Source organism: Crotalus tigris, unplaced genomic scaffold (genome assembly GCF_016545835.1).
Source record: "Crotalus tigris isolate CLP2741 ecotype Arizona unplaced genomic scaffold, ASM1654583v1 scf7180000018371.15429387391:27106975, whole genome shotgun sequence".
NCBI classification, from domain to species: Eukaryota; Metazoa; Chordata; class Lepidosauria; order Squamata; family Viperidae; genus Crotalus; species Crotalus tigris.
In genome coordinates this window covers 11,244,613-11,272,388 of record NW_024096970.1, presented here as the reverse complement: position 1 = coordinate 11,272,388, position 27,776 = coordinate 11,244,613, and the positions used below count along the sequence as shown (strand labels likewise).

At 34.9% G+C, this 27,776-nt stretch overlaps 1 protein-coding gene across 5 annotated transcripts; it reads left to right on the top strand.

Moving 5' to 3' along the window:
* The first annotated feature begins 536 nt into the window (after nt 1–536).
* TCEA1 (transcription elongation factor A1) lies at nt 537–22,708 on the top strand. Of its 5 annotated transcripts, none has more exons than XM_039351380.1 (11): nt 537–810; nt 2,421–2,499; nt 6,705–6,767; nt 9,194–9,299; nt 10,781–10,868; nt 11,753–11,814; nt 12,933–12,989; nt 13,539–13,693; nt 15,020–15,166; nt 16,560–16,631; nt 21,847–22,642. In XM_039351380.1, exons 1-11 carry the CDS (start codon nt 755–757, stop codon nt 21,853–21,855), a joined length of 894 nt encoding a protein of 297 aa, XP_039207314.1. In that variant the 5' UTR covers nt 537–754; the 3' UTR covers nt 21,856–22,642. The 5 variants fall into 5 exon arrangements, with proteins under 5 accessions (XP_039207314.1, XP_039207311.1, XP_039207309.1 ...); XM_039351375.1 differs by having other exon boundaries at nt 541–810; nt 11,666–11,814; XM_039351379.1 differs by lacking the exon at nt 537–810 and adding an exon at nt 826–1,065 and having other exon boundaries at nt 11,666–11,814; nt 21,847–22,708.
* Nucleotides 22,709–27,776: the final 5,068 nt, after the last annotated feature.

Genomic DNA, 27,776 nt, shown 5'->3' with positions numbered 1-27,776 from the left:
ATCCATAGCCTTCCAAATAAATTGGACTGCAAACTCCAGTCATTATTTGGGCATGCTGAGAGTTTTCTAGTCCAATAACCTGGAGGTACTTCAAGCCTACATAAATAATATTAGAGTTATATTACCTCCTCGAGATCGCAACCACTGCTTCTCCTTTTTTCCATTTGCCTAGACCAGGGGTAGGCAACCTCGGCTCTTTTATGACTCATGGACTTCAACTCCCAGAATTCCTGAGTCAGCTCTGGGAGTTGAAGTCCATGGGTCATAAAAGAGCCGAGGTTGCCTACGCTTGGCCTAGACGGAACAACTCACAGCCACCGGTCCTGAGGTTACAAAGTAACAAAGATTTTACCTCTGCGTCATTTTCGGCCAACGACCATCTCTTCTTCCCTCCCTCCCCACGCAGAGCTCAACCCTCCATTTCCGCTGAGCGGACGGAAGTCTGAAGTGAGACGAAGCTCCACCTCCTATTTTTACCCTTAATCGATGTTTTCGGTTTTCCGGAGCATTGCCTGGCTCTCTTTACCGAGGCTTGATCAGCAAGGCCTGGCGCCACGGCTGCCGAGCTGTCGCTCCTGGCCGGTTGATGTTCACAGCGACCCCGACACTGATTTGGCGGCTCCATCTTTGCTTTGCGCTGAAAGCTTCGGCATTCGTGGCGTAGAAGCAGCATCGAAGGTTGAAGCTCACTTCTGCTCAGTCGCCCCTTAGAGAGGCGCCGCCGCGGACCCGGCAGCCGCCATGAGCACTGAAGATGAAATCATCCGCATCGCTAAGAAGATGGACAAGATGGTGCAGAAGAAGAACGCGGTGAGGTCAATCGGGAAGGAGGGAGAAATGTCCGTTAGCCCCCTCGCGCGCCCGTCTTAAACTTCTGTCCGACCAATCAGCGGCGCTGCACATCAACGGGGCGCCCGCCTTTTTCCAGAGGGGGGGATAAATAAGGGGCTAATGGAGGGCAGGCTTCGTTCGCACGCAGTTCCTCTTTTGTGATGTTCCAGCTGTCATCTGTGGAAAGCGCAGTTCGCGTGACGGGACCTAATCTCCGTGTCTGGGCCAGTTCTGGTTTGTAATGAGCCGTAGTCGTATGTCGCATTCAAATTCAGAGAAAGAGTCCTCTGGCTGCATTTATTGCCCTGGAGAAAGGCCCAATTCTTCACTTCCGGAAAATCGAAAATTGGATCCCACTGGAGCTTCCAAGAGAATCGAAGGCTCGCTGAGTTTTAAAACCAGATTAATGTTATGGGGTTCATTTTTGTTGGAAAGCTGTTCTATCCTTAAGACCTATGCTACTTTTCTCTTTAAGAATGCGATGCCAGCCCCTCTTCTCCTTTTCCCGAAGACGATGTGACTTTTCTGGTTATATGGAGTTATGGGATCTGTAGTCAAAAATGTCTTGAAGACACTTACCGTATAAGAATATATCAGACTTCCGTTTTGCAGTTGTAATTCACTATACTGCGTTCTTTTATCAGCTGTAAATTTGAGCATCCATTGAGATTGTTTCTAAACATGTTAAAATTTAAATGGTGCAGTAGACTTCACTGAATTGCTACTGTGTGTGGAATTGAAATCTGAAAATGTTTTATTGTAATGTTTATTTACAATAAACAAAAGTTTTGATTCAAAATGCTGTCCACACTATATATTATTATAAGATATAACCTTAAATAATTGTAAGTTTAAAACACTAATCTAAAACAGCATTACCTATTCCAGAGAGAGGAGCCTCTGGATTTTATATATTGCTAAGCTAAAGCTTCCTGCATCTCTGAGCAATCTCAAGTTCCAACTGTGAAGTGAAGAAGTATATTTGAAGAATTCAGATTTTGGTGTTGTTAAGAAATATGTAATTTACGTTGTATAGGAAAAGTGTTCTGTGACTACCAAGAAAAAACTTCTTGGTTCCGTTACCAAAACCATAAAAATACTCAGATGCAAAGCTACATGAAAATCACAAACTTTATAAAAACATTAGCTGGAGATAATTACAACTCTACCTTATGCATGTTGAGTTTATTTTCAATATAGTTACTTGCAGAAAAGATAAAATTGGAGATATTGCACAAAGAAATACTATTTGTAAAATATTTTTTATTTAATACATACACACATACATACAATGAATTTTAGAGCAAAGCCAGCCTTGCCGCTATGTTTAGTGTAAGAAGTTTATGCTATTAATTAAAATGAACTTTTGACCAAAGATCTCTCATATTCTTTATGTTAGTATGGATTTAATATGCAGATTTGTGCAGTCAGATATTTTTCCATTTACATTTGAGTCTTTTAAGCTGCTTGAACCATGATATGGTGGCATTGTTAAGGTTATATTTGCTTTTATTATAGTGATATTAGTAACTATTAATGCTTTTATAGTATATTTAGTGTAATGAATTACCTTATTGTGTAATGAATAGGTTCAAGTTGACAGAGGTAAAGTTGCACATGTGGATATTCAAAAATCAAGAGCAGTTGAGTAAGATTAGACAAGAAAAGGTAAGCAGTAGCTTTTCCTATTATTAGATATAGAATCAGTGTACTAAATATTTTTCCATGTGCATTATGCTGCAGTTCTATACTCACAAACCTGAGATAAATATTTAATTTAATAGAAATTGGTTTTGAGTAGGCACAAAAGTGTTTTATCTATTATTGACAGCAATACCTCTGTGTATAGATTAAGACTTGTAGTGTAGAATCATACAGTATTTTAGCGGTATTTTAAAAAAGAGTAATAATGAACTATTGTCATGTGTCATTGAGTAGTTTTACATCAAACCTTAAAATACAAATGATAGAATTATTTTCAAAGTTCATAAATTACCATCAGTTAGTTCTATGTGCTTAGTTTCCCTATCTGTTATTTTCCATGCTAAATTAACATAATTATACTTCCAAAAAAAGATATTCAGTTATAGCTGATTTTTAATCTTGTGAATTATAAAGAAAGATAAGACCCATCAAATTTAGTGAAACCTGGCTCCCAATTAGCATACCTTATGATGATAATATAAATGAAAATATGAGAGAGAAAAGGAGGGAGAATTCCTATTGGATTCAGGCACAGGTTTTAGAAATTTTTCAGTAGAATCTTCCTTTCCCCCACAATGTATGCTTAAAGTTCCAGTTCTAAATTCCTGATACATTAAGCCTGAATTATAGCTCAGTCATAAAGCACATACTAGCGTATAGGTTTGATCCTTGGCAGCTCTGTATGTAATTGGAAAAAAATTCCATATAATCCTGGAGACCATTGCTTGCCAGTATAGAGTATCTGTGGAATAATGGATGTGACCTAAGAGACTGATTAATGTAAGATTGTTTTCAGTGTTGATAAATTTACTGTGCCCCAATAGGTTTAGTAGAAACTTAAGAAATAGGGCATGTGATCAGTCTATCTGAGAAGAGTTAACAATGTAAACTATGGCTTCATGTATACTTAGGCCATATTATAAGTTCATTCTGAACAGAACTGTTATTTGGAATTTTCCCATAAAAGATTATCACATTCTGGACTAGCATTTAGGTATACAACTTGATTTTAGTTTCTCCTTATGAGTAAAGCATTTGAGCTGCTAGACCATATAATGAGCTTGTGTTGCTAATGCTTGTGTGATATTATTTAGTTGCTAAGATTGGAAATCTTCTAGAACACAGATAGTCCTCAATTTACAAATATTTGTTTAGTGACCAAAGTTACAGTGGCACTAAAAAATGGGATTTATGACAGGTTTTCATGCTTATGACCATTATAGCATCACCATGGGCATATGTTCCAAATTTGGGTGCTTGCCAACTGGTGTGTATTTAAGACAACTGCACAAGGGTCTTGTGATCATCATTTGCAACCTTCCCACGTGGCTTCAGATAAACAAAGTCAATGGGCAAGCCAGATTCGCTTAATGAACACATAATTCACTTAACAATTGCAGTGATTTGCTTAAAAACTGTGGCAAAAAGATTGTTAAATGTGCAAACCTTACTTAACAACTACCTTGCTTAGCAATGGAATTTTGGGCTCAATTGTAAGTCGAGGATTACCTGTATTACACCACCAGACTTTATCATCATTTTTTTTTAACATTAAGGATCAAAATTTGAAGACTCATAAGCAATAATGTCATATAAATTCCTGGTTAGGGTTCTGTTTGATATGTAAATTTATCTTTTGCTGCAGAGGTTTGTTTTTTGGGGGAGGGGCATTTGTAATATTTTAGGGACTTAGCTATCATAAAAGTTTGGAGGCCCATGAACTCAATAATCTACAGATCATATATCCCTACTGCAGTCTTAGAACTGTTCTGTTTTTTATTATATGCTCCTGTGGGGAGTTGCCATAGGCTGACTGAGAGTTCTGAGAACACCAGGATAAAGAACAATGTCTTGGCAATCAGTAGTGACATCTATTTTGTAAATATTGTAGAACAATGTATTAAAATCAAGTAAGTAATCAATACTATAAACATATGTGAATGAGGATATCTTTAAATATGAGATAAACACGTCTATTGTGGCAAGCCACTAAATACTTCAAGGTCATGACTGAAACCAGTCAAAAATATTGATTTGTTTATTTAAATTATATGCTTCCCATCACACTGTCCACACGTGGGTAGCTTTTGTATTTAATAAGGGAAGAGGGCTGCAATAACAATGGAAGTTAATATTTTTGTCCTTTTAGACATATTTTGTATAGGTTAAATTTTTGCAAATTAATGAAAGAACTTTCTGTATTGTGCAGAAGTATTTTTGTTCAGAAAGTGTTTAGAAGGTATTTTTGAATTTTAATGCCTGTTTTACAGTTGTATTTCAGGTAGATGGCTTCAGTTTCTTAGAAATGTTATCTTGAAATTAATTGAGATTTGCTGTCAGAAATGCTTAAGAAAAGAAAATCAGTTTAGTAATATACAGGTAGTCCTTGACTTACAGCTACTTGTTTAGTGACCACTCAAAGTTACAACAGTATTGAAAAAAGTGACTTATAATCTTTTTTCCCTTTTATGATTGTTGCAGCACCCCATAGTCACATTATCAAAACTTGAAGGCTTGGTAACAGGCATATATTTATGATGGTTGTAGTGTCTTAGATTTTAGTGAAAATTTTAGTGATTTTATGGACTATATGGTATTCCTTATGACCTGGTCTTTGGAGGGGCAACTTCTTCACTTCCTGCATAACATTTTTACCTGTTTTTCTAGGCTTGTATGCTATACCAGTTATTTTTGACCAAGCAACTTACATATTATTTGTAAACAGAATAAAAACAATTAAAAATAGCACACAATTATAAATGTGATAGACATAATAGATAAACTCTATCATATGGTATGCAAAGATACAGGGCATATACATAATTTCTTGGAAAAGCATCATAGAAAAATTTGGTTACTAATGCTAACCACTGGATTGTATATGAGATGAATGCTTTATGTATGGGAGAGTAGAAAAGAAAAACAGCAAATAAATAGACAATTTCTCAACTTGGATAACCTGGATAACTTGGATAGAATAAGAGAAAAAGGAAAAAAATCTATCTGAATGCTGTGCTAATACACCTCCTCCCCCTATCCCCAAGATGGGAGATTATGGAACTGAATATATACTTATACTTGCAGCTTCAGTATAATGGGCAAAACGTGTTGTATTTTATGTAGTAAGGCTGTGGCCCTAGTAAGCATAACAAGTGGCTAGAATCTAGATAATGTAATAAAGCAGAATGCCTAACTTTTTCCAAGAGAGCATTGAGGATTAGTGTGTTTGGGAAAGACATTTCATTTCATGAAGTCATTCATGGCTCCTGGTGATTCCATGGACAAGTCTTTGCAGTTTTCTTGGCAATATTTTTTGGAAGGTTTACTAGGGCTGAGATGATAAAGTGTCTCAATGATAAAGTCATCCAGCTGGCTTCATGCCTAAGACAAGACTAGAACTAACGGTTACCCAATTTCTAGACTTAGACTTTAAATTGCCAAACCAAACTAGATTCCTCCAAGTGGTGAAGCATGGAGTTTAGTTTGGGCTCTTTGTATATGGAAACGTGAGTTGTATCTGTTGGGGTACTAAGTGGAGAAGTCTTACTAACTGGTTAAATTCTCATGGGTCCTGAGGATGGGTTGCTTTAAAGACATTTTATTTATACTTTCCTATCACAAGAATTCCTTACTTTCAGTAATAAAATGTATGTGATGTGAAGCTAAAATCTGACGGGAACTGTCTAATCCATGCCTTTCTTGGATGGATTTTTTTTTATAGTTCTGGGGTGATTCAGTGTTCAATAGTTGTGATGTAAATATAAAGTTGACATTAACTGATAGTTTTTTAAAACTCTTTCAGCAAAAAGAAGTTTATTCTTTCAACAGAAGGAAAATTCTGTGTAGCAAGAATGAAGTTGATGCAAATATGTCCTTTTGATATATTGTAGTTATACTCGATTAAATCATTCATAAATCAGTTCTATTTCATAATTTCCACCAGGATATTTCTTTTAATAGTCAAGTCTAACATGTTGCTAGAGAAGCAAATTTTTCAAATCTTACAAATCTAATGAGAAGAGTTGTCCATTGTTCTTGGAGCAAACATGAATAAATCTTTTTCAAATGTTTATTAGTATCATTTTCACTAACATTTATATTATAGATTTGAAGATGAATGAAATAAGTACATAGCAATAGGTATATTTAATATTTAATGTGTTTTACAGGGTGGGGCTCTTGATTTACTCAAGGAACTTAAGAATATGCCTATGACTCTGGAACTTTTACAGGTATGCTTTTTTCCCCCTGAAAATACTGAAGTTGTTTATGCTATAAACACAGAGATGCAGAAGCTAACATTCATCAGTGTGATATTTTGGATTCCTTACAAAGAGAAAGTGATTTGTCAGATGTTCATTCAAACATAAAGGCTATAAATGTATTGATAAGGAAACATATTTTTGATTATGATTATTGCATCTTGCTAGTAGATTTATGATGCTTATGCAAGTAGTCCTTGACTTACGACCACTATTGAGCCTGAAATTTCTGTTGCTAAGTGAGACATTTGTTAAGTGAGTTTTGCCTCATTTTATGACATTTCTTGCAAAAGTTATTAAGTGAAACACTGCCGTTCTTAAGTTAGTAACACAGATGTTAAAAGTGAATCTGCTTCCCCATTTGCTTGTCAGAAGGTCGCACAAGGTGATTGCATGACCTGGGAACACTGCAACCGTCTTAAATATGACTCATAACTGTGAAAAATGGTCATAAGTCATTTTTTTCAGTGATGTAACTTTGAACAATCACTAAATGAACTGTTGTAAGTTGAGGATTACCTGTATATCCTGTATTAAGATATGGTTGAGCTTCATATCTAGCATTTATTTATTTATACATTTATATGCTACTTAACTTTCAGTGACTCTGGGTAACTAAAAATATATATATTAAAAAGTATAAAAAATAAAAATATTATTCCACAAAATGTAGAAAGGTGATAAAAATATGTATATAAAAAGGATATCTAATTTTTCATAAAATCAGGATGTGAATCTATCTTTCATAAGATATTTAAGAGAAAGCTACTGTAGTTACCTCATCGTATCACTTTGAAGAGATTTGTCACCTCGGCAAACTGAAATTGCAGATGAGGTGATCAGGGAATCTGATTTTTTGAAGGGAGTGAAAGTATAAAATTCATTTAAGATATCTATTTTCTTACTAGTCTTATAAATATTCATGTTTAATAATGTAAATAAAAAATAGTTATAGTTATGTTGTGCAAACATGTGAGAAATCAGTATTCTAAACTGATGTGTGTACATAAAATCATTAGCTCCAGAACACACATGCCCATAATTAACAGAAAAGGATTTTTAATTTGTTATTTTTATTACAAGTAGAATGGATAAGATAGAATTTAAAAAGAACAAATTTGTGTAAACATTGGCAATTGAGTATTAACTTTTTAACTATGAACAATGGCTGTTCAATTGTAAGAATTCCTTATAAACGTTTTTCTAGTACAATAGAGGGTAGTAGATCAGCATGCTTTATTTTGAAAATATATAAAAAGAAGAAAAAGAAAAAAACACAAAAAGAAATCACATAAACAGGTTCTGCTGCGTGTAAGAAATACAGTAGTGGCCAAAATTGTGGAAACCTTTTGGGAAAAGTGTACAGTAGAAATGCCACCTTTGGTTAAGTTTCCACCAATTTTTCTTCTAATTTCTTTATAACTGTAGCCTTGTTCGCTTAATAATACTATTTTACATAGTTTTCTGGGCAACCAGTCAACTCTTTACACCATTACTTTAATTTTATTACGTTTTACAAGCTCACTAAATGAAAAAAAAAACAAACCCAACCAACTTGATAGTGATCGCGTAACACACTGACAAATGTCCTCCTCTCAGCTTCAATACATGACATCAATAACTGAGTCCTACTGTGATCTGATTGGCTCATTGCCAAAACAAGATGACACCTGGTTGGCTCTCTAAAAACACTCATGCTCATTGGCTACAATCAGATGAAGGAAAGCTACCTGACATCAACCTAAGCAAGTTGTGCTTCCTTTTTCTGGTTATTTGGCTATAACTTTTCATAGAATACAGTACAGATAATTGAACAAACTATGTTGCATTACATGCTTGATTAAATTATCTTTCCATTGATATATAATTTTATGGTACTACTCCAAAAAAAAGTGGTATTATTATCCATCAAACCTCAAAAATACACTTTTCCCAAAAGGTTTCCACAATTTTGGCCACTACTGTAAGTCAGACTCAAGTCTCCATCTCAGTTTTATTTCACAAAGAAATTGAAAGGGAAACTTATGCACAACTATACAGCTAAAAATCGGGAAAGTTAACCTCTATCATACCATAGCCATAAATTAATTAAGTAAAATGTAATATTTTTCTTATCATAAAAGTGTTCCTAAAGTTTTATCAATCTGCTTGAAATAACTTGCATTGTTATGCTAATACTTTATGTTTAAGAAAATATAGAAATCTTATATCATTTATCTATCACCATAACCTCAGCTAGAAATTTAAATAACTATTTGATAAGAGATTAAAAAACTTCTTATATTTACCACAACCAATAACTATTTCAATGTATTTTTAGGAGGGGTGATTTAATGGCATATATATTTCATCTTGCAAATACCTGTTATTAATGATCTTAACTGTTTAATTTTCAGTCTACAAGAATTGGAATGTCTGTGAATGCAATCCGGAAACAAAGTACAGATGAAGAAATTACATCTCTAGCAAAATCCCTCATTAAATCATGGAAAAAATTATTAGGTACAGATGCACTAAGTTTTTTCATTTTCTCATTTCTAGATGATTTTCAAATTAATCTTAATATTAACTCCTTTACTTGATCTTGTATTTAATTTAATATCCAGTTTCTCCTTATGATTTTTGCCTGTGGTGATGAATGAAACTATAGCATAACTTAAGAGTTATTCCTTCTTGGTCATTCTACATGCTACTAACTGCTTAGTTGATCTGAGGAATATGTTTGCGGGTGTGGAGGATGGGTATCCTGGAAAATTCTCAAGTAGTTTATTATGTGTGTTAGACAGTTGAGAATGGTTGAAGCATGGGGAAAAGCGCATTTCAAAATGTATGCTCTTTTAAAAATTTACTTCAAACATAATGCAGTGAGGCTATAGTGAAAACTTAAAATATAAACAAAGTATTAAAATATAATCTAATATATTTAGGAAACTATACGTAAGAAAGATAACAATCTAATTAATAACACAGCATTTTGAAGATGGATCAGTAAACTATAGAAACCTATTTGAAACTATTCTTACTACAGTACCCTTTCACTAAACTTAAAAAAAGAATCTTGGATTAAACAATGCTGATGAATCTATCTTGCAATCTATAATTTTCCAGCTTGATGTGAATGACAAGGATCTTAGCTAGCCTATAACTGGAATGGTGTAAATTGTATACCATAACATATGGGGAACATAATGTTCATGGAATAATTATTTCCTTTGTAATCCAACATCTATCTTTTCATTGGATTCTTGATTCCTTAAATTAATAATACATATTTCTGTCTTTAAGAGTTTTCCTGTGATTAGTTTTTTCTTGGTTTTATTCCCTACCTTATTTGCCCCATATTTTAAACTACTATGAATCCAAAATTTCATCCCTATTTAAAGGGTGCCATAGGGAGAGGAGTTCAGTGAGCTATTTCAGAGTTGCTATATTGGGAGAGAGGAATGTAACACTTTTACTCACAGATTTATTTCTGACATACGTATCCCCTTTCTAGCTACACTTTCTCTCCATGAGAAAAAAATGCTAATTTTTCTATCTGTGGAAAAGAATAGATATAGTTTCAGAAAATAGCAGCATGGAGCTCTCCTTTCCTTTGAATGTGCTTTGTGATGACAAAATTATTTTCATTTTTATATAAAGAATTAGAAAAGCTGATTGTGCCTCTTGATGTTTGTTGGCAAGTTTCAGTTATGCATAGTGTTAAGTGACATTTTGAGATTAGACAAAACTAGACAGTAGTTAAGTAGAATGAAATGGCTACATAAAGGGCAAAACAGAAAGGGGAAGAAGAGGAAGCGAAGATTTATCTGGCCTGTTCTTATAAAGCTAATTGATTAATTAATCAGATATAATTAATTAATTACTTAAATTTATTCATTGCAGGCAGGGACTCCCTAAACTTTTATTTATCTTGGATTGGCATTCCCTTATTTCATCAATGGAACTATTATTGCTTTTTATGTATTACATATGCATTTTAGATGGACCATCAAATGACAAAGAATCTGAAGAAAAGAAAAAAGAATCAGCATCATCTTCACAAAATAGTCCTGAAGCAAGGGAAGAAAGGTATTTCTTATAACCTTTTTGCTTAAATGGTAGAAAAAAACTAACATTAACTCTTTAAGATTGTAAACATTAGGATGAGAAAAATAGTAGGAAAAATAGTGTACAAACTCAAGGGTAATTTTTAAAGGACATGATGAAAGAATATATGAAAAAAAGATTACAAAATAGTTTTATACCATGTACAGGTACATTTAACATTTGGTTAGATGAAATCCTGTCAGTTTAGATTGGAATATTTAAGTGAGAAATAATCACTGTTTTTGTATTATTTTAATACTTGGCATTGATGAAATATTTATTTCTGCATTTATGAACTTCATTATATAAATGGAAATATATTTAATACTATAGGATTTGTTCATTGTTAGGGAATTTTGATGGGAAGATTTGATTTGGAATAATATTGATGCCTATATTATACCAGTGAATCATAGTGCTGTCTAGTAATGTTATAGTTTTATAAGATTTGATTCACCAGTAGCCATCCAGTGTGTTATTTTCTTTCAGTTAGTATTATGAATTAATGTTCCATGATACTTTTACAAGATCGGTAGGAATCAAGGAAGTAATATTTTCAAGTTAACAGTACTGTATAAAAGGCAGTAGTACTTGTTACTACTATTTTTTATGAAATTATTTTGTGTCTAGAGTAGATTTAGATATTTAAAAGGGTCATTTGATCAGTAAAAGCAGTGTTGTGGGTCCAACTTATCTTTTTTGATCCATCCCTTATGGGTACTGCTGATTCGTAATGAAACAGAACAAAAAAAAAAGTATTTGTCTGTTTGCCTATTTAGCAGTTCCAGTAGCAATTCAAACAGCAAGAAAGAGGACTCTAACATTTCATCCGACACATATATCTCTTCTTTTCCCCGGGCTCCAAGCACATCTGATTCTGTACGGATGAAATGCAGAGAAATGTTGGCAGCAGCTCTCAAAACGGGGGGTAAGAATTATACTACTATACTTCTCATTCTACCCCATATTTTCTTTCTACTTTTATTTAATACAAAATGCAAGGCTATTAAGAATCCTGCTATAAGAAGATATTAAGTGCATGGTGAAAAACATTTTTTAGAGGATCCACTATATATTGCAGTATGTGTGCTCATTATTTTTAGTTGCTGTGAATCTGTCATGTAATTTCTTTTTGAGAATGGCCTTAAGTTATTACTCTTAGCTCTGAACTAATAATTGTTGCAATTTTGAATTTACAACAAGTAGATTGGATACACATTTGATATTACATAAGGAGATGTCTTGTGTCAGTACTCTAGAAAGCCTTTTACTGATCTAAAGTTACAAGTTACACAAAAAAAGCAGTGGAGAAATGAAGTGAAAAATGACAGTGGAAAAGTAACCCAGTGAAATGTCTTGGACCAGTTAATATCATATGGATGTCTTCACTGTGAAAAGTGTTAAAAAGTTAATAATTTCTAATTCAAAGGGGGAATGAAAGAGAGAATTGAAAGAATTCACTTTCTTTCAGTTCTAGAAATAAATAGCACAGAGTTTGACCAATTAAGGATCCAAATGGAACATTCATTATTATCTTTAAAACCCTATACATGGTATAGGGCCTAAGCTACCTGTCTTCTTCACTTTCTATCCATCTGATACAATGTTGCAGAGTGATGTGCTTTGGGTCACATCAATGAAATGGTTTCCTCTTTCAATACCTAGGAAGTTCACTTGCTCTGTAGGGGTGCCTGCCTTCTGGAATGAGGTCATCCCTGACATCCATATGCTTCCCACCCTGATGTTCCAGAAGGCGTTGAAAATCTATTTACTCGGGTCTTGGGGTAGGGTGGATGGTACTCCCCTAGTTTGTGCTGTTTTATGTTTGAATTGTTGTTTGGATAGCCAGCTAGTAGTGATTATTTTAGTTATTTTTGTACTTGGTTTTTTTCTGTCTTGTTTTTATGATACTGTCTAGATGTGGAGAGAATCCACTGCAGTTAGAGTATTGTATAATTTACTTAGGAGCACATTTTACTAAACACAATTTTATTTGCATCTGAATATATGTATGTAAAACTGATTCCCAACTAATTTATTTTTCAGATGATTATATTGCTATTGGTGCTGATGAGGAAGAACTAGGTTCTCAGATTGAAGAAGATATCCTTTGTTATATAATGAACATTCTACCTTATTCTGTAGTTTAATTCTTAACCTCTTTTATAATATTTTCTTCTTTAATTTTCTGTGGGCTCCTATAGTTGTTTACATCAGTCTGTATTGTGTTCATTAATATACTTACATGTTTATAAAATATTGAATACAGAAAAGTATTTTAGATCAGGTAACATTTTAAATAAATTGTGTGGTAAAAAGAGGATATATTTTTGTTAAAATATCTTTAGAATGTTGTGTATATTAATGGATTTTGTTAATACAGGACAAAGTGTATACATGCCTTTGAGTTAGCTGAGATTATTAAAATATTTTAAAATATCATACCATTAAAATAGCATATTGCTTTTGTGCATATTTAATTCATGTAAGCAAGACAAACTTGATAGTTTGTGGCTACTATCTATTTAATTAATATTCTACATATAATACTGTATTCTCTAATTAAAAATAGGCAATTATAAAATGTGGTCAAGTATTTGTAAAATAAATCAATTCTGCCCTTTTCACATTATTTCCTTAATTCATAAACACCTATATTTCAGGAGCTAAAAAATACTGACATGAAATATAAAAATAGAGTGCGCAGCAGGATAGCAAATCTTAAAGATACAAAAAATCCTAATTTAAGGAAAAATGTTTTATGTGGAAATATACTTCCAGATAGATTTGCTAAAATGACAGCAGAGGTAATAAACATTCAACGTATTACAATTTTTATTTTCTTAATCTAAAATACAAATATGAATCCACATTTAGTTGATTCACTAAAGCAACATTTACATATCTCAGTTGAAAATAGTTCCAGAGTCTTCCTGCCTACTTGATTTGTTTAAGAAAAAATCTATAGCTTTTTGTATTTCAAAATTAAAATACAGTATTATTGTGTTTTGGAAAAAAATTCTGAATGTATTGTTAAATTATACTATATAATTTAAAAGAATCAAAATCTATATTGCATGTTTTAGCAATATAGAAGGCTATAACTTATTGCTGTCAAGTCTTCACAGAATAGCAGAAATGGGTAAAACAACATATGCTTTGCATGTAGTCTTTGGTTCAGTTTCTGGCATCTCCTGATATGGCAGCTTCTACTTGAAATCTTGAAGACCTACTTTCAGTTGATATAGATAGTATTGTACCAGAAAGATCACTGCTCTAACTGGATATAATGTCTTAAAGAAATACTTCAGCTTCTTGAATGTGATAATACAGTTTTCTTGGCAATAATACAGAATCCTTTGCCATTACCTTCTTTTACTCCATTTTCTTGACTTTTCGCTATAGCTTAAAACCCAGATGGTCCAAGTAAGGCTACCATATCTATAGTTGAAAACAGTCAAAAAAAGGCAGCAAAGGGATCAAAAACCTTAAATCTTAACTTGGTTGCCTGAATTGTGCATCCTCAGTATAATTCAAGTAGTCACAGGCCTCATACCTTAAATATTGTTAGAATAGAAGAATATTAAAATTAATTTTTTATGATTTCATTGCTTAGTAATGGAAATTCTGTCCCAATTGCCCTTGTAACCTGAAGACTATGTGTATATATATTCAGTTTCTTTATGTTGAATCTGGTCACTTCAACCATTTGAAAAATATATTTTTTCCCAAATGCGGCTATGGAGAATAAATCATTTAAAAGTTCTACATAATAACAAATGATTGTACAATACCTAAGATACATGGCCTCTGTTATGTTTTCAGACAGCAGGCACTCGGTTATAGCTTTTGATAGCACTTAGAGGCTGAAGTACCAGACTGATTTCTAATCCTCAAACAGGATTTTCAGTAAAATAAATGGTCATTTTGTAAGTCTCTAAAATAAATCTGATAATCCAATATATAGAATAATCTAAAATTAGTCAATAAGGCTAATGCATACATCATAAATATTAGTAATATTTTTGTTTTCATAAATTAAAGGGCAAACCTACTGCTTAGTAAACAAAGTGTGTATGTGTGTATACTCAAAAAGAGTAAAACTAATATGATTTTTTTTGTGCTCACTATAGGAGATGGCAAGTGATGAACTAAAAGAAATGAGGAAGAATCTTACCAAAGAAGCTATAAGAGAGCACCAGATGGCTAAAACAGGAGGAACACAGACTGATCTATTTAGCTGTGGTAAATGTAAAAAGAAGAACTGTACTTACACCCAGGTATATCATTTGTACTCAAGTAGCATTCAACATTTGCAATTTTGTGAAATATGTTAAATAATATTAAATAATATGCTAAAAGCATATTATAAGGGAACCAACAAGGCAGTAAAAAGATTCAGCTACCTTAACAGTTCAAAAATCTGTGTTTTGTAGATACTCTGATTTGTGATTTAGGCATTTCTACACACCCATCACAGTATTTGCTTTTGGAGTTAGTAACTTTTATCTCTGTCTATCATCTATCTCTTTTTTTAATCCTTCCTTTATTATATTATAAGTTACTCAAGGTACTGAACATATCTAATACTCCTTTTTCCTCTTATTTTCCCCACTGCAACTCTATGAGTTGGGTTGAGCTGAGTGAGAGTGACTGGTCCAAAGTCACCCTGCTGGCTTAATCATTCCTCCATACTTTTCATACTTAACCATTAGTGTAATTCCACATACGTCTATACGGAAAAGTGTTTTTGAGAATAATGATAGGCAAAATGTAATCTTGGAGTTGCCAGATTTTAAACTCTCTTCTCTTAGCACTGGCTATCCTGCCTAGAGAACATTGGAATTAAAAATTCATCTGTCATTGTCCTTTCTTAAAGCCATGAGGAAAGATTATGGCAAATGTCATAGAGGCATACAAGAGAGAATCTTAGCTGTTAAAGAGGATTGTGAGTTCACTTAATATTTCATATGAAAATTATGAACTCAATATTTTGGAAGTCACTAAAGTTGTAATTGAATTAAAAGTTAGTGTTAGCATACATTACTAAAAAGACTAATCTTGATTAAACAAACTGGGCTTTCATGTCTGAATAAATTTAAAATGGTGGTTTTGATCATACTAACCCTTAACCTATTTAGGATTAGGCTACCTGAAGGAGCACCTCCTGTATGTACCTAATCAAACCTTAAAATTTTCCAGTAAGGTCCTTCTCCAGTTGCCCCCACCAAAGGAGGTAAGGTGGGTTTCTACAAGGGACAGAGTTTTTTTCTGAGATGGCACCCAGTTATGGAATTCCCTTCCAGTGAGGCTTCCTGATATCCACATTAGTATCATTTTGACATTAGGTGAAGAGCTTTGTATTTTCCCAAGCTTTAAAATGGACTTTTAATTGTATCTTAATTCATATTGTTTTTTATTTTCAATGTCCACCTTGCAGCCAACTAATTTTTATGGTGTTTTCATTCTTCATTTAACTTAATTTTATCATATATGTTTTTATTCAAACTTAGGTGTTATATTGTGACTAGAATAGTTTGGGCTATTGGATGGTTTAGTTATTTTTATCAGTAAATTAGATTGTGCTATTGTAGTAAACAAAATAAGAACATTATATAAATATAGCCAAGTAACATTGCTATTTTCTGTTTGTTTGGGGTTTTTCTTTGGTAGGTTCAGACCAGAAGTGCTGATGAACCTATGACAACCTTTGTTGTGTGCAATGAATGTGGAAACAGATGGAAGGTAAAAATAACTAGCTTTGTATTTTGTGCAGTATTGGCTTTTTTTGAATGATAAAGCTTTTGTTTTATGAAGCATTTGTTTCATTGTTCTGTACATATTTAATTAGAATAATGAAAATGAAGCAACCTAATATTAAAAGAAATAATTTGGAATGCAAATATTATAATTATATGGTTAGATATTGCCAAATGTTGCATAAATAGTAATAGAAAGAGGAAAACTAAAATAGCAAGATTTCTAAAACTTATTATATACAGATTGTTTTGTCAGAAGCTTTTAGCAGATCTCTATTGGAAAAAGTATACTTAACTTTTTGCTGGTTTACATTTGCTCTATGAGGGATCATTTTTTTAAAATATTTTAAAATATTTCAGAAGGTAGCATGTTTGAATGTAGACAGTAATATAGTGTTTATTTTAATAAATCTATAAGAGCAATAAAACAAACTATAGTAAATAAACAAAGTGGTGTGTATGTATGTATGTATGTATGTATGTATGTATGTATGTGTGTCCTTGATAGGTGCAAAAAATGTGAATCCTGAGCATATTTGTTCAATAACACAGCCTTCGATCTCCGGGAGAGGTATAAATCAGTTGTTTATTGCTAAAAAGATATTTTAAAACAATAAAAACAACTATTTACAATGTTAAAAGAAACAATTTAGCTTTCGCTGGTCCCCTGCCAGCGTCCTCAGAGTAAAGCTTAGGGGATGGGGAGATTCTTTTTTATACACCTTGCTGGCCTAACTGCTTACTCATTGCCCATGTGATAGGGCCATCCTTCTTGGCTAACCATAATTGCCTTAGTTGTCCCGTCTTCTCTTTTTTGCACTCCAATTCCACACCTTTCCCCTCTCTCATACTTGTCAATCTCCTCCCTCCCAGCACCATTGCTGCCGGTGTACTCTCTAACCGCTCCCTCCTGCTCATTCCAGGCTGCGCATTCAGATCCAGTGTTCCAAAAGGCTTGCCATCAGCGCTCCCTTCCTTTCTAGCTCGTTGGTCTACACTCTGTTCCTGCCTTCCGTCATCCGTTCCTGTCAGTCTTTTTTTCTCCGATTTCCCTCCACCCCCGGGTGTGCGCACGCCCCATCGTGCCTCATCCTTCTTCTCAGTCTGCCCACGAACGGTGGAGATACCTATCGGCTTGCTCTTAGGCTCAGCCCCTCTCATCCTTGTTAGCCTTATCTCCCCCAATTTCCTTTCACACCTGGCTGTGCGTGCGCACGATCGTGTCCTGTCTCTCTGTCCTGTCTGCCTACGATCAGTTGGACTATCCGCCGGCTCCTCTTTGAGTCCAACCTCCTCTCTTTTTTACCCCTTTCCCCCTCCTTCCCCTCTTGGCTAATCCTATCTTTTTTGTTATCCCTGTCCTATGTATAACAACTGGTTTATACCTATCCCGGAAATCGAAGGCTGTGTTATTGAACAAATATGCCCGGGATTCGCATTTTTGCAGCTATCAAGGACACATACACACACACACAAACATATATGTATGTATGTATGTATGTATGTATGTGTGTGTATATATATGTGTGTGTGTGTGTGTGTGTGTGTGTGTGTGTGTGTGTATATAAAATGTCCTTAATAGTATTAAAAACACGAATCCCGGGTATACACATAATGTGAAATAAAATAAGGTGGTCACCAGGATAAAATCATAAACACAAATGTTTAATCTACAAAACCAAGCTTCGTCGGCCACACTACTGACATCGTCAGGGTATAAAATGTGGATCCGGGAGTCCATTTTTATGTGGCTCTGTGCTTTGACCCTGGATCGGTCATTGGTCCGCTCATTAGCATCGGCTGTGTAGTTCTTAAAAGGGCCGTTTCTAAAGTTGTCTTCTCGGTAATATATAAAATTAATTGCAAGGATTGCCCCTGCAATTTTGTTGGTGAAACCTCCAAGAGACTTAAGACCAGGGTCCACGAGCATGAGCTCGCAGTTAAGAGAAGAGAGCAATATTCACAGGTGTGGACCCACATGGCCGACTACGGCCATGGACTCGACCTCACCAACGTCAAGGCCATAACCCAAGATAACACACAGGGAGGCTGCCTCCTCAAAGAAGCCTGGCTATCAGACAGACACTCCATCAATCGCCACACAGAGCTCCCTCCAGCATATCATATACTAAGGGGATGGGAAGGACGGGATGCTAATTGGAAACACAGGCGACCAACTCACTCCCTACAAGATCAGAAAGAGGAGATGACAGGGGAAGCGATCACAACCCTGAGAGAGAGTGATGAACTGGGGATACACCCCACAAGTAAAACAACGTCTCTAACCCATTTAAACATGAAAGAGGAGAGGAGGGATGACACAACGCCAGCAGATAACCCACCCCCAGGAGCTGATGTCCAGATCCATGGAAGAAAAGGAGGATGAGAAAAAACACAAGGGAAATATATCCCACAGGCGTCCAAAGCACAAACAACTCAATCCAGTCAGGACGAGGGAAAGAGAACAACGAACAGGTACCATCAGATGGCTTCTCCCGAGGGGCATACACACATACCAGGGAGAAGGGAAAAGCTCCGATATACCCCGTTGATGACACCTGGCCAGACAGATGAGCGCACCAGCCAACAAGGAAGGTAGCAAATGAGAGGCAAAAGCACCTGGACACCCCGCTGATGACTATAGATGCAGGGGAGGGGCAATAGAACTTAAAAATGAGGGAAATGCATCGGAGGTGTGCCTCGTGAATGACTCCGCAATAGAATTACGGCCCCGATCAATGGGAGAACAGGTGAGTAATAGCGAGCACAGATGGGATGGGTATATCCTGTGCTCTCATATATGTACCGAGGGGGCAATGAGGGTAACAAGTAGTGAAGCCATTCCAAAGACACGCCTGGTTAGCAACCCATTAACACACACAGCTCACCCATTAGCGAGAGACGGGGCAATAAGAAACAGGAACGAGACGACCAAACCTCAGGAGTTTACACATGGGCGAAGAAAGCAACAGGGCTGGCAAATAGAAGAACAGAGCTTGAAGCACACAAGCTAGATAGAGCAGCAATACAGAGGCAAACTAAGATGAATGAGGAGGTGGGGAGAGACAACTGGGAGCGGAAGACCAGCGCATCTCCAGGCACCCACACATGCACAAAGAAAACAACAGCAATTGGAGAGGAGAAGACAACTTTAGAAACAGCCCCTTTAAGAACTACACAGCCGATGCTAATGAGTGGACCAATGACCTAATCCAAGGTCAAAGTGCAGAGGCAGCAGCAATGGACTCCCGGATCCAGCATTTTATACCCTGATGATGTCGGTGATCACCTTATTTTATTTCCCATTTTATGTATATGTATGTGTGTGTGTGTGTATGTATGTGTGTGTGTGTGTATGTGTATGTCTTCAGCTTCGAAGCACAAAGCTGAAGACACCAGCCTGAAGATGACGAATGGGACTTCGTCGAAACGTCGCCAAGACACTTCCAATTTTACGTGGGAGAAAACCCAAATAACCAAAGACCTACATACAAACACCCGCGAAAACCTCAGAAAACATATATATGTATTTATATATATATATATTAATATTAATATTAATATTTATATTATATTATTATATTATATTATATTATATTATATTATATTATATTATATTATATTATATTATATTATATTATATTATATCCTTAACATCATTAGAAATGTGAATCCTGGCCATATCAATAAAAATATAAGAAAAACAAACACCAGGATAAAAATAAACAGGATCGTTTAATATAAACAAGGCTGTGAATAAAAAAGTTAGTTACTGAGCTTTCATCAGCCAAACTACTGACGTCATCAGTTAGAATGCTAGCTGATTAGGGAGCTTGCCTATATACAGCTGCCTGTCTCTGCACCCGGCTTCTCGAGCGCATCATCGGCCCATTAGCTATGTTACTCTGCAATGTGTTAAATTGATTCTCATCCGGTAGCCTGTTGGTGGATCTGATGATTGTAGCTCCCTCTCCCTGATCCTGCAAAGAACAACTATTCAGATGTTCCTGCTTCATACTCTCCCCTCCTTTTTTGTCTCTCCTTCCAAGCCATTTGTCATCTCCTCCCATAGCAGCTCTTGCCGCCTCACCTGCAGCCCTGTCACTCCAGTCCTGCCAGTTGCTATCTCGTTGTGGTGTCACCCGGCCCCCCTCCTCTTTTGCCAGTTCGCTGTCCTCCCTATGGATCGCAGCTTCCCCATTTGTAGAGCCATGGTCTTGCTTTTGCACCGTATGGGATGGCATCTACTCCATGGATTACCATGTTGTTTCTCCCATCTTCTGAGAGTCTGGTATGCTTGTAGAAGGTCTATGTGCCGGTTGATGGAATTTTCATCTGAAAGCCAGGCTTCTTTGAGAAGGCGGCCACTCTAAGTGGTCTCACAAGATATGGTCTGTGCATTTTCCAGATCGAATGTATGATTCAAATTGGTCATGTGAGCCCACACATGCGAGCGCTGCTCCTGCTTTTTGATTGCCAGTTCATGTTCGTGGGCCCTAGTCCGGAGCCTTTTAGCTGTTTCCCCAGCGTAATTGCAGGGGCAATTCCTGCAATTAATTCTATAGACTGGAAGACTGTTCACCATTGGGGAACAGTTGTTCTTTGCAGGATCAGGGAGAGGGAGATACAATCATCAGATCCACCAACAGGCTGCCGGATGAGAATCAATTTAACACATTGCAGAGTAACATAGCTAATGGGCCGATGACGCGCTCGAGAAGCCGGGTGCAGAGACAGGCAGCTGTATATAGGCAAGCTCCCTAATCAGCTAGCATTCTAACTGATGATGTCAGTAGTTTGGCTGATGAAAGCTCAGTAACTAATTTTTTTACTCACAGCCTTGTTTATATTAAACGGTCATGTTTATTTTTATCCTGGTGTTCGTTTTTCTTATATTGATAGAGAGATAGAGATAGATAGATAGATAGATAGATAGATAGATAGATAGATAGATAGATAGATAGATAGATGAATTCTTCATATGAAATTGTAAAATTGAAAAGTAGATTTAATATATCCTCTATGATTTTTAATTAAATGCTCAAAATTGAAGGGAATTTTGATATAAATCCTGATGTTAAAATAGAATACTCAGGATGTGTCCAAGAAGCAAAATATCCAGTTTTTGCATTCATAGAAAACAAATGGTGTGAACCTAGTTATATGTGCCTATCTCATAAATATTTATTTTCTTTTTACAGTTCTGCTAGAAGAAGAAATTGTTGGACCAGTTAAAAATAATTTTATAATTAGTTTTAAGAACTAGGTAAAGCATCGAATTCCTTGCAGAGATGTTTTTGTTTGTTTGCTTCCTTTTAAGCAGATAACTCTGAAATTAGATTTTGTTTTTGACATGACCATCCCTGTAGTTAATAGTCAGAGCCAGGATGCTCAGTTGTATGGTGTAATATTTTTTCCATTTTTATAAGCAACTCTACATTAAACTTTTATCAATGAAATTTGGGTAACTCTTTTTTTTCCTTAATTTTATAAACAATTTATTGTACTTATTTGTTTTTGACATACATGGTTGAATTTTTTTTGTAAAATTCACAATGTCATACTCCATTTGCATCATTTCAGTGTGTTAAAGCAACTAGTTTTTCATTATACTAACAAAATAATCCATATCTCATGTGAGTAGTAGGCTCGGTAAATCATTTTTGCAATTCATCATATTTCTTGTTCCATAACATACAAAAATCTTTTTTTGTATTATCAAACTTCAGATAATTTTGAAATTTGTATTGATATATCCCTACTATTATACAGCATAAAATATGTGCAGTATTTTTATATTAATGAATTCTAGTCTACCTTTTAATGTATTGATTTGATCTGTTTTGTTTGCTCTCTTTTGTTTTCCAAACATGACCAAAAACATGTAATTTACCAATCACACAGACGTTTGGTAAGAAATACATTGTACTGAAAAATAGTGTAGAATGAGTTCTAGACCTCAGAGGTCAGAAATAAAACTGTAAATTTTCTCTACAAGTTTTGGTGGTGTATTGTTTCTCAAACTCTGTCTTTAAAATATTTGCTAAAAGCAATTTTGAAAAATAAAAAATATTGTTGAAAAAAATTACAAATTTAATACAAGCAAGTCAAACTCGTGACATCACGTGACATCGCGCAACATATCTGGACTTTTCCCCCATTGCTGGCAATGGGGTGGGCACAGTTTTGGCATGACACATCCAGCCCATGAGCCAGCACTTTGACATGTCTGCTTTAATATAAATTAAGAGGAAAGTGCTCTTAATGGGATACAAGTGTGCATTTACTACATTTAAACAACATATCAAAGACTTGGAAGCCCAACAAAATCAGTATGCTCTTCCTAACAATGTTTTTTTGAGCAACCAAACTTCTCTTTTCAAAGCACAAAGATACTTACATCATATAATTGTCTCCAGACTCTAAAGAGCACTAACTTTAGCATGCTGCAATTAAGCAGCATTAATGTTCTGTGGAGTGCATTGATTTTAAAAAGCACTGATTTCTAACTGATACTGGCAGAAAAAAGAATATTGCAAGTTGCTAATGGGTGTCCTATTTCTTAGTAAATACCAGCTTGGAATAATAATAGTTTTCATCCCTCAAGCCCTGTGATATATTGATTTTGTTACAATAGATTCCATTTTTTGTGATGGTAAATCTGAATCTTGCAAAATGCTGAGTCAAGGACACTTAAATCTACCACGTTTAAAGCTTTGGAAGATAAAAAGGCAGAATTGCAATCTGAAGTGCTTACACTTATGAAAATTGGGAAAGTTCAGTTTGAGGGGCCTCAACAAGTAGAGATGGAGGAGCAGAAGATAACCTGTGTAACATATAATTGTAAAGAAAAGGATCAACAGAAGGTCAAGGAAGTCTCACAAGTATTGGTTCCTGAATCTGCGGGAGAAGTAGGATTTATAAACTTTTTGGAGCAACCTTTAAGGGCAGAATTGCAGTGTGAAGAGCCTATATTAATTAAAAATGGGAAATTTCAGTTTGAGGGGCCTCAACAAGTCGAGATGAAAGAGCAGAGGACAACTTGTGCAACATATAAACGTAAAGAGAAAGACCAACAGAAGAAGGAGGTTAAGGAAGCCTCACAAGTATTGGTTCCTGAGTTTGTGGGAGAACCAGGACTTACAAATTTTTTGGAGTTACCTTTAAGGGCAGATTTTAAAGTACTTCTTTCGAGGTTTATGGACAAGAGAGACTGATAAGGATTGTGTTTATAGTGGATGGAATTGGCTATTGGAGAGAAGATTATGGAGATCGAATGAAAATTTTAGATAAGAAGTTTAAGTTTAAGTACTTAGTTTAAGTACTCAGAAGACTATTGAGATTGCGGGAGAATTAAGATTTACAAACTTTTTGGAATTACCTTCAAGAGGTTTATGGATAGAGAAGGAATGTGTTTACTGTGGAGGAATTTGTTATTGGTAAAGATTTAAACAGGTATAAGGGAATTTTAATGTTTTAAGTTTGTTTATGGGATCTACTATTATTATTTTTAAGAGAAGCTAATTTGTTTAATTAAAGGTATTTAGATTTGTTTAGGATTTATATGTTTTTTAAGTTTTTTTTTGATAGGAGAGAAGATCATGGAGATTGAATGAAAATTTTAGATAAGAAGTTTAAATATAAGCATTTAGTTTAACTATTCAAAAGAGTATCCAGTCTTAATGGTATAATGAATGTTTATATGCTTATTTTTGTGTTCTAGAGTAAAGAAAGAGGGAGATTAGATCTTATATTATAGGTATAGATATTTAAAGAAAGTAATGTTTAAATTTGTGTTTTGGGGATTTTATATAGAATGATGGATAATAATATAAGTACAATACTAGAAAATGTTTAGAGTATATTATAATGTGTGTTTAATGTTTGTAACTATTCTGTTTTAGAGAAGATAATTTGTTTAATTTAAGGTATTTAGATTTGTTTAGGATTTATATGTGTTTTAAGTTTTTTTTTTCTTTTTATTTTCTTTGAAAAATTTCAATTAAGCCTGTACTCAGCTCTGGGAAGGTTGAGGGAGGGTATGGGAGGTTTGGGGAAGATGGGGGAGGGTATGGGAGGGTGGAGGGTTTGGGGAAGGGATTTGTTTTGTAAACTTAAATTTGTTGACACTCAGAAATATTTCACTTAGCCTGAGTTCATTTCAGGACAAACTGGAAATCCCTATATAGCCTATGTGTCAATACTTTAACACTAATTAAATGAATTTACTTTTACATAGTTATTCCATATATATTAAGTTCACAACAGCAGTGAAAAATGTTATTCCTTTCAACTAGGAACTTGATGTTGAGAATGCCTCCCTAACACTGGATTGTGTTGGTGGCTGAAATCTGATTCACGTTCGTTAGAGATTCATTTTTATTTTGAAAAAGTCTTTTGAGTGGAGATGCTAGGAATATGCTTAAATGCTCAGCACTGTAATTGTTCTGCTTTTCATTTAGAACATTCATTTTTTGAACAAAATGGGTGGACTGCCACATAGTGAATACAGCTTTAGATCCTGTATTTAATTCTGGAACTACTGTCTTTGTTATATGTAAATTATAGATTTCTCTTTTTGTTATACCTTTTGATTTAGTTTGAAGAATCTAGAACTGACTTGAGTAGAAGGTCCTACTGACCTAGCCCTTCCATTTCATTTACTTTTTTCACCCTTTAAGGGTGACTGCTGCAGATAGCTTTTACATTCAAGAGTTCAGTAATATAACTTTAATTCCATATCCATGTCTGTTGCTAGTCCATATTGTGATGATGATTTCTGATGAAATAATGTGACACTGACTCAATCTTTCCTAGCAAAAAAAGATCTGCAATAACAGTATAGAGCAGGCATGTCACCTGATGTCACGCGACATATCAGGATTTTTCCCCCATTGCTGGCAATGGGGTAGGCACGGTTTTGGCGCGATGCATCTAGCCTGCGGGCCGGCAGTTTGACATGCCTGGCATAGAGTACTGCCTTTATATTTCTTGTTTTATTTAGTTACAAATAAATGTTGTAGTCAAAATATTCTTTCAATTAATTACAGTTTTTTGTGTGATTGTCTCTGAACAAGATCCACTATACCAGACATATCAAACTTGCGATGTCACGTGATGTCACACGACATATCAGAGCTTTTTCCCCATTGCCGGCAATGGGGTGGGTGTGGTTTTGTCGTGACGCGTCTAGCCCACGGGCCGGTAGTTTGACACCCCTGCAATATACTGACTCTTACCTCTAAGTATGCATATTTATAGTATCACAATATTATAATTTTATATATCGATAATTTACACATTTTTCTGAACTTTTAAATAGAGGGACTTCCTCGTATTCATTTAATATTTGTGAAATGTTATCTCTTTAAACTGCAATGTATTTTGAGGAAAACTATATACTTATTTGATTCTCCTGTTGTACTTATGTAATAGTGCCTGGAAAGTATGTATTCATGTTGTCACTAGACATTAATATGGATTTGGTAGCAGTTTATCAGTCATTCAAATGGTAGTAGGGAGGGAGAATGAGAACCAAAGTTATATCAAGAGATACTTTCTTCTATGCAACTCAGAGCAATACTGTGGAACATGTTTTCTTGAGTCATACAGTTACAGTTAATTTTATTTACGTACTAAGGTAATGGAACTTATGGTCACAGGTGAAATATCAGCTTTGTTCTGTATCTTCTCCCTTGGCACTGTGTGGTGACGGCTTGTAAGTTTTCTTTTTTTAAAAAAATGGGTTAACATGGAAAAATAAAACACATCTTCAGCTTGCTGCATTGAACAGAAAAGTAAATTAGTATATCTGAGTATTTTGTCCCAGTGGAGAGAAGCCTAAAAATGTTTTTGTTTTGCAGTCCCCAAATGGGAATACTGATTATAGGCTGGAAAAGAAGAAAAGTAAATCTACTCTATTCTATTTTAACGGATCTGTTTTTTTTTAATACAATCTGATTTTTTTTACTTCATGTAGGCATAAAAAGCATCCACAGAAAATTCATAATTAAATCTATTTCTGAAAAAAGGAAAAAATAATATTTAATTTATTGCTATTTGCTAAAGCATACTTCATACCCAATAAGACCAGTTATTGAGGAAGATTTGCATGTATTTTTAAATTAATGGGATGGGGAAGATTCGATGAACTTTCTTCTACACATACCTTTCAATCATTACATATATTTGACTTACAAGTAATTATTTTAAGAATATTTTTAAAAACTTTCTTTGTAGATTTAATCGAAGTATAATAGTGAATATTGCTTTACTCAGTGAAATTTACATAATCCTTTTGTTGCACCAGAATTTAGCTCCACTTTCTTTCATAGCTAAAACAAATAGTTTCTACTTTGGGTATGTGAAGATACATGTGCAGTGCATACAGTGATTAAGGATGAAGTATGCATGAGGTTCAGCTAGATAGCACAAGAAAGGTCCTGACTGAAATGTCAATCGGTACAGGCTGCTACATAAAGTATAGGTAATCCTTGACTTACAATCGCAGTTGAACCCAAAATTTCTGTTGCTAAGCAAGACAGTTGTTAAGTGAGTTTTGCTCCATTTTACAATCTTTCTTGCCACAGTTATTAAATGAATCACTGCAGTTAAGCTAGTAAAATGGCTTAAAAGTGAATCTGCTTCCCCATTGACTTTGCTTGTCAGAAGGTTGCAAAAGTAATCACATGCCCCTGGGACACAGCAACCATCATAAGTATGAGTCAGTTGCCAAGTGTCCAAATTTTGATGACGTGACCATGGGGATGCTGCCATGTGACAAACACTCATATGTCACTTTTTTCAGTACCATTGTAACTTCAAGCAGTCACTAAATGAATGGTTGTAAGTCTTGGGCTACCTTTCATTAGGGGCTCTTCAAATGGGCTATTGAAGTTTCCCTAACTGCCTGTACTGGGTAGGGAGTTGTACTGGTTGGCCTGTAAGGTTCCATTCGATTCTAGTTCTATGGCCAACAGCACATGAGGAATTCTAATGAGTGAATACTTAAAGCTGAAAATGTATTCTGGTATTGGTGTGAAAGTAATATACATTTCTGCACAAATCACATGGTTCTATTCTGGTATTTGGGTCAACTTTTAAAGCAAGATTAATACCAATTCTATGAACT

What these genes read in the sequence shown, in the direction of transcription:
- TCEA1 (XM_039351375.1), top strand. Translation starts at nt 755, where the DNA reads ATGAAATCATCCGCATCGCTAAGAAGATGGACAAGATGGTGCAGAAGA. An exon ending in TGACTCTGGAACTTTTACAG is followed by an intron (nt 6,768 to 9,193) that starts GTATGCTTTTTT and finishes TTTAATTTTCAG; the next exon opens with TCTACAAGAATTGGAATGTC. An exon ending in AGCAGCTCTCAAAACGGGGG is followed by an intron (nt 11,815 to 12,932) that starts GTAAGAATTATA and finishes TTTATTTTTCAG; the next exon opens with ATGATTATATTGCTATTGGT.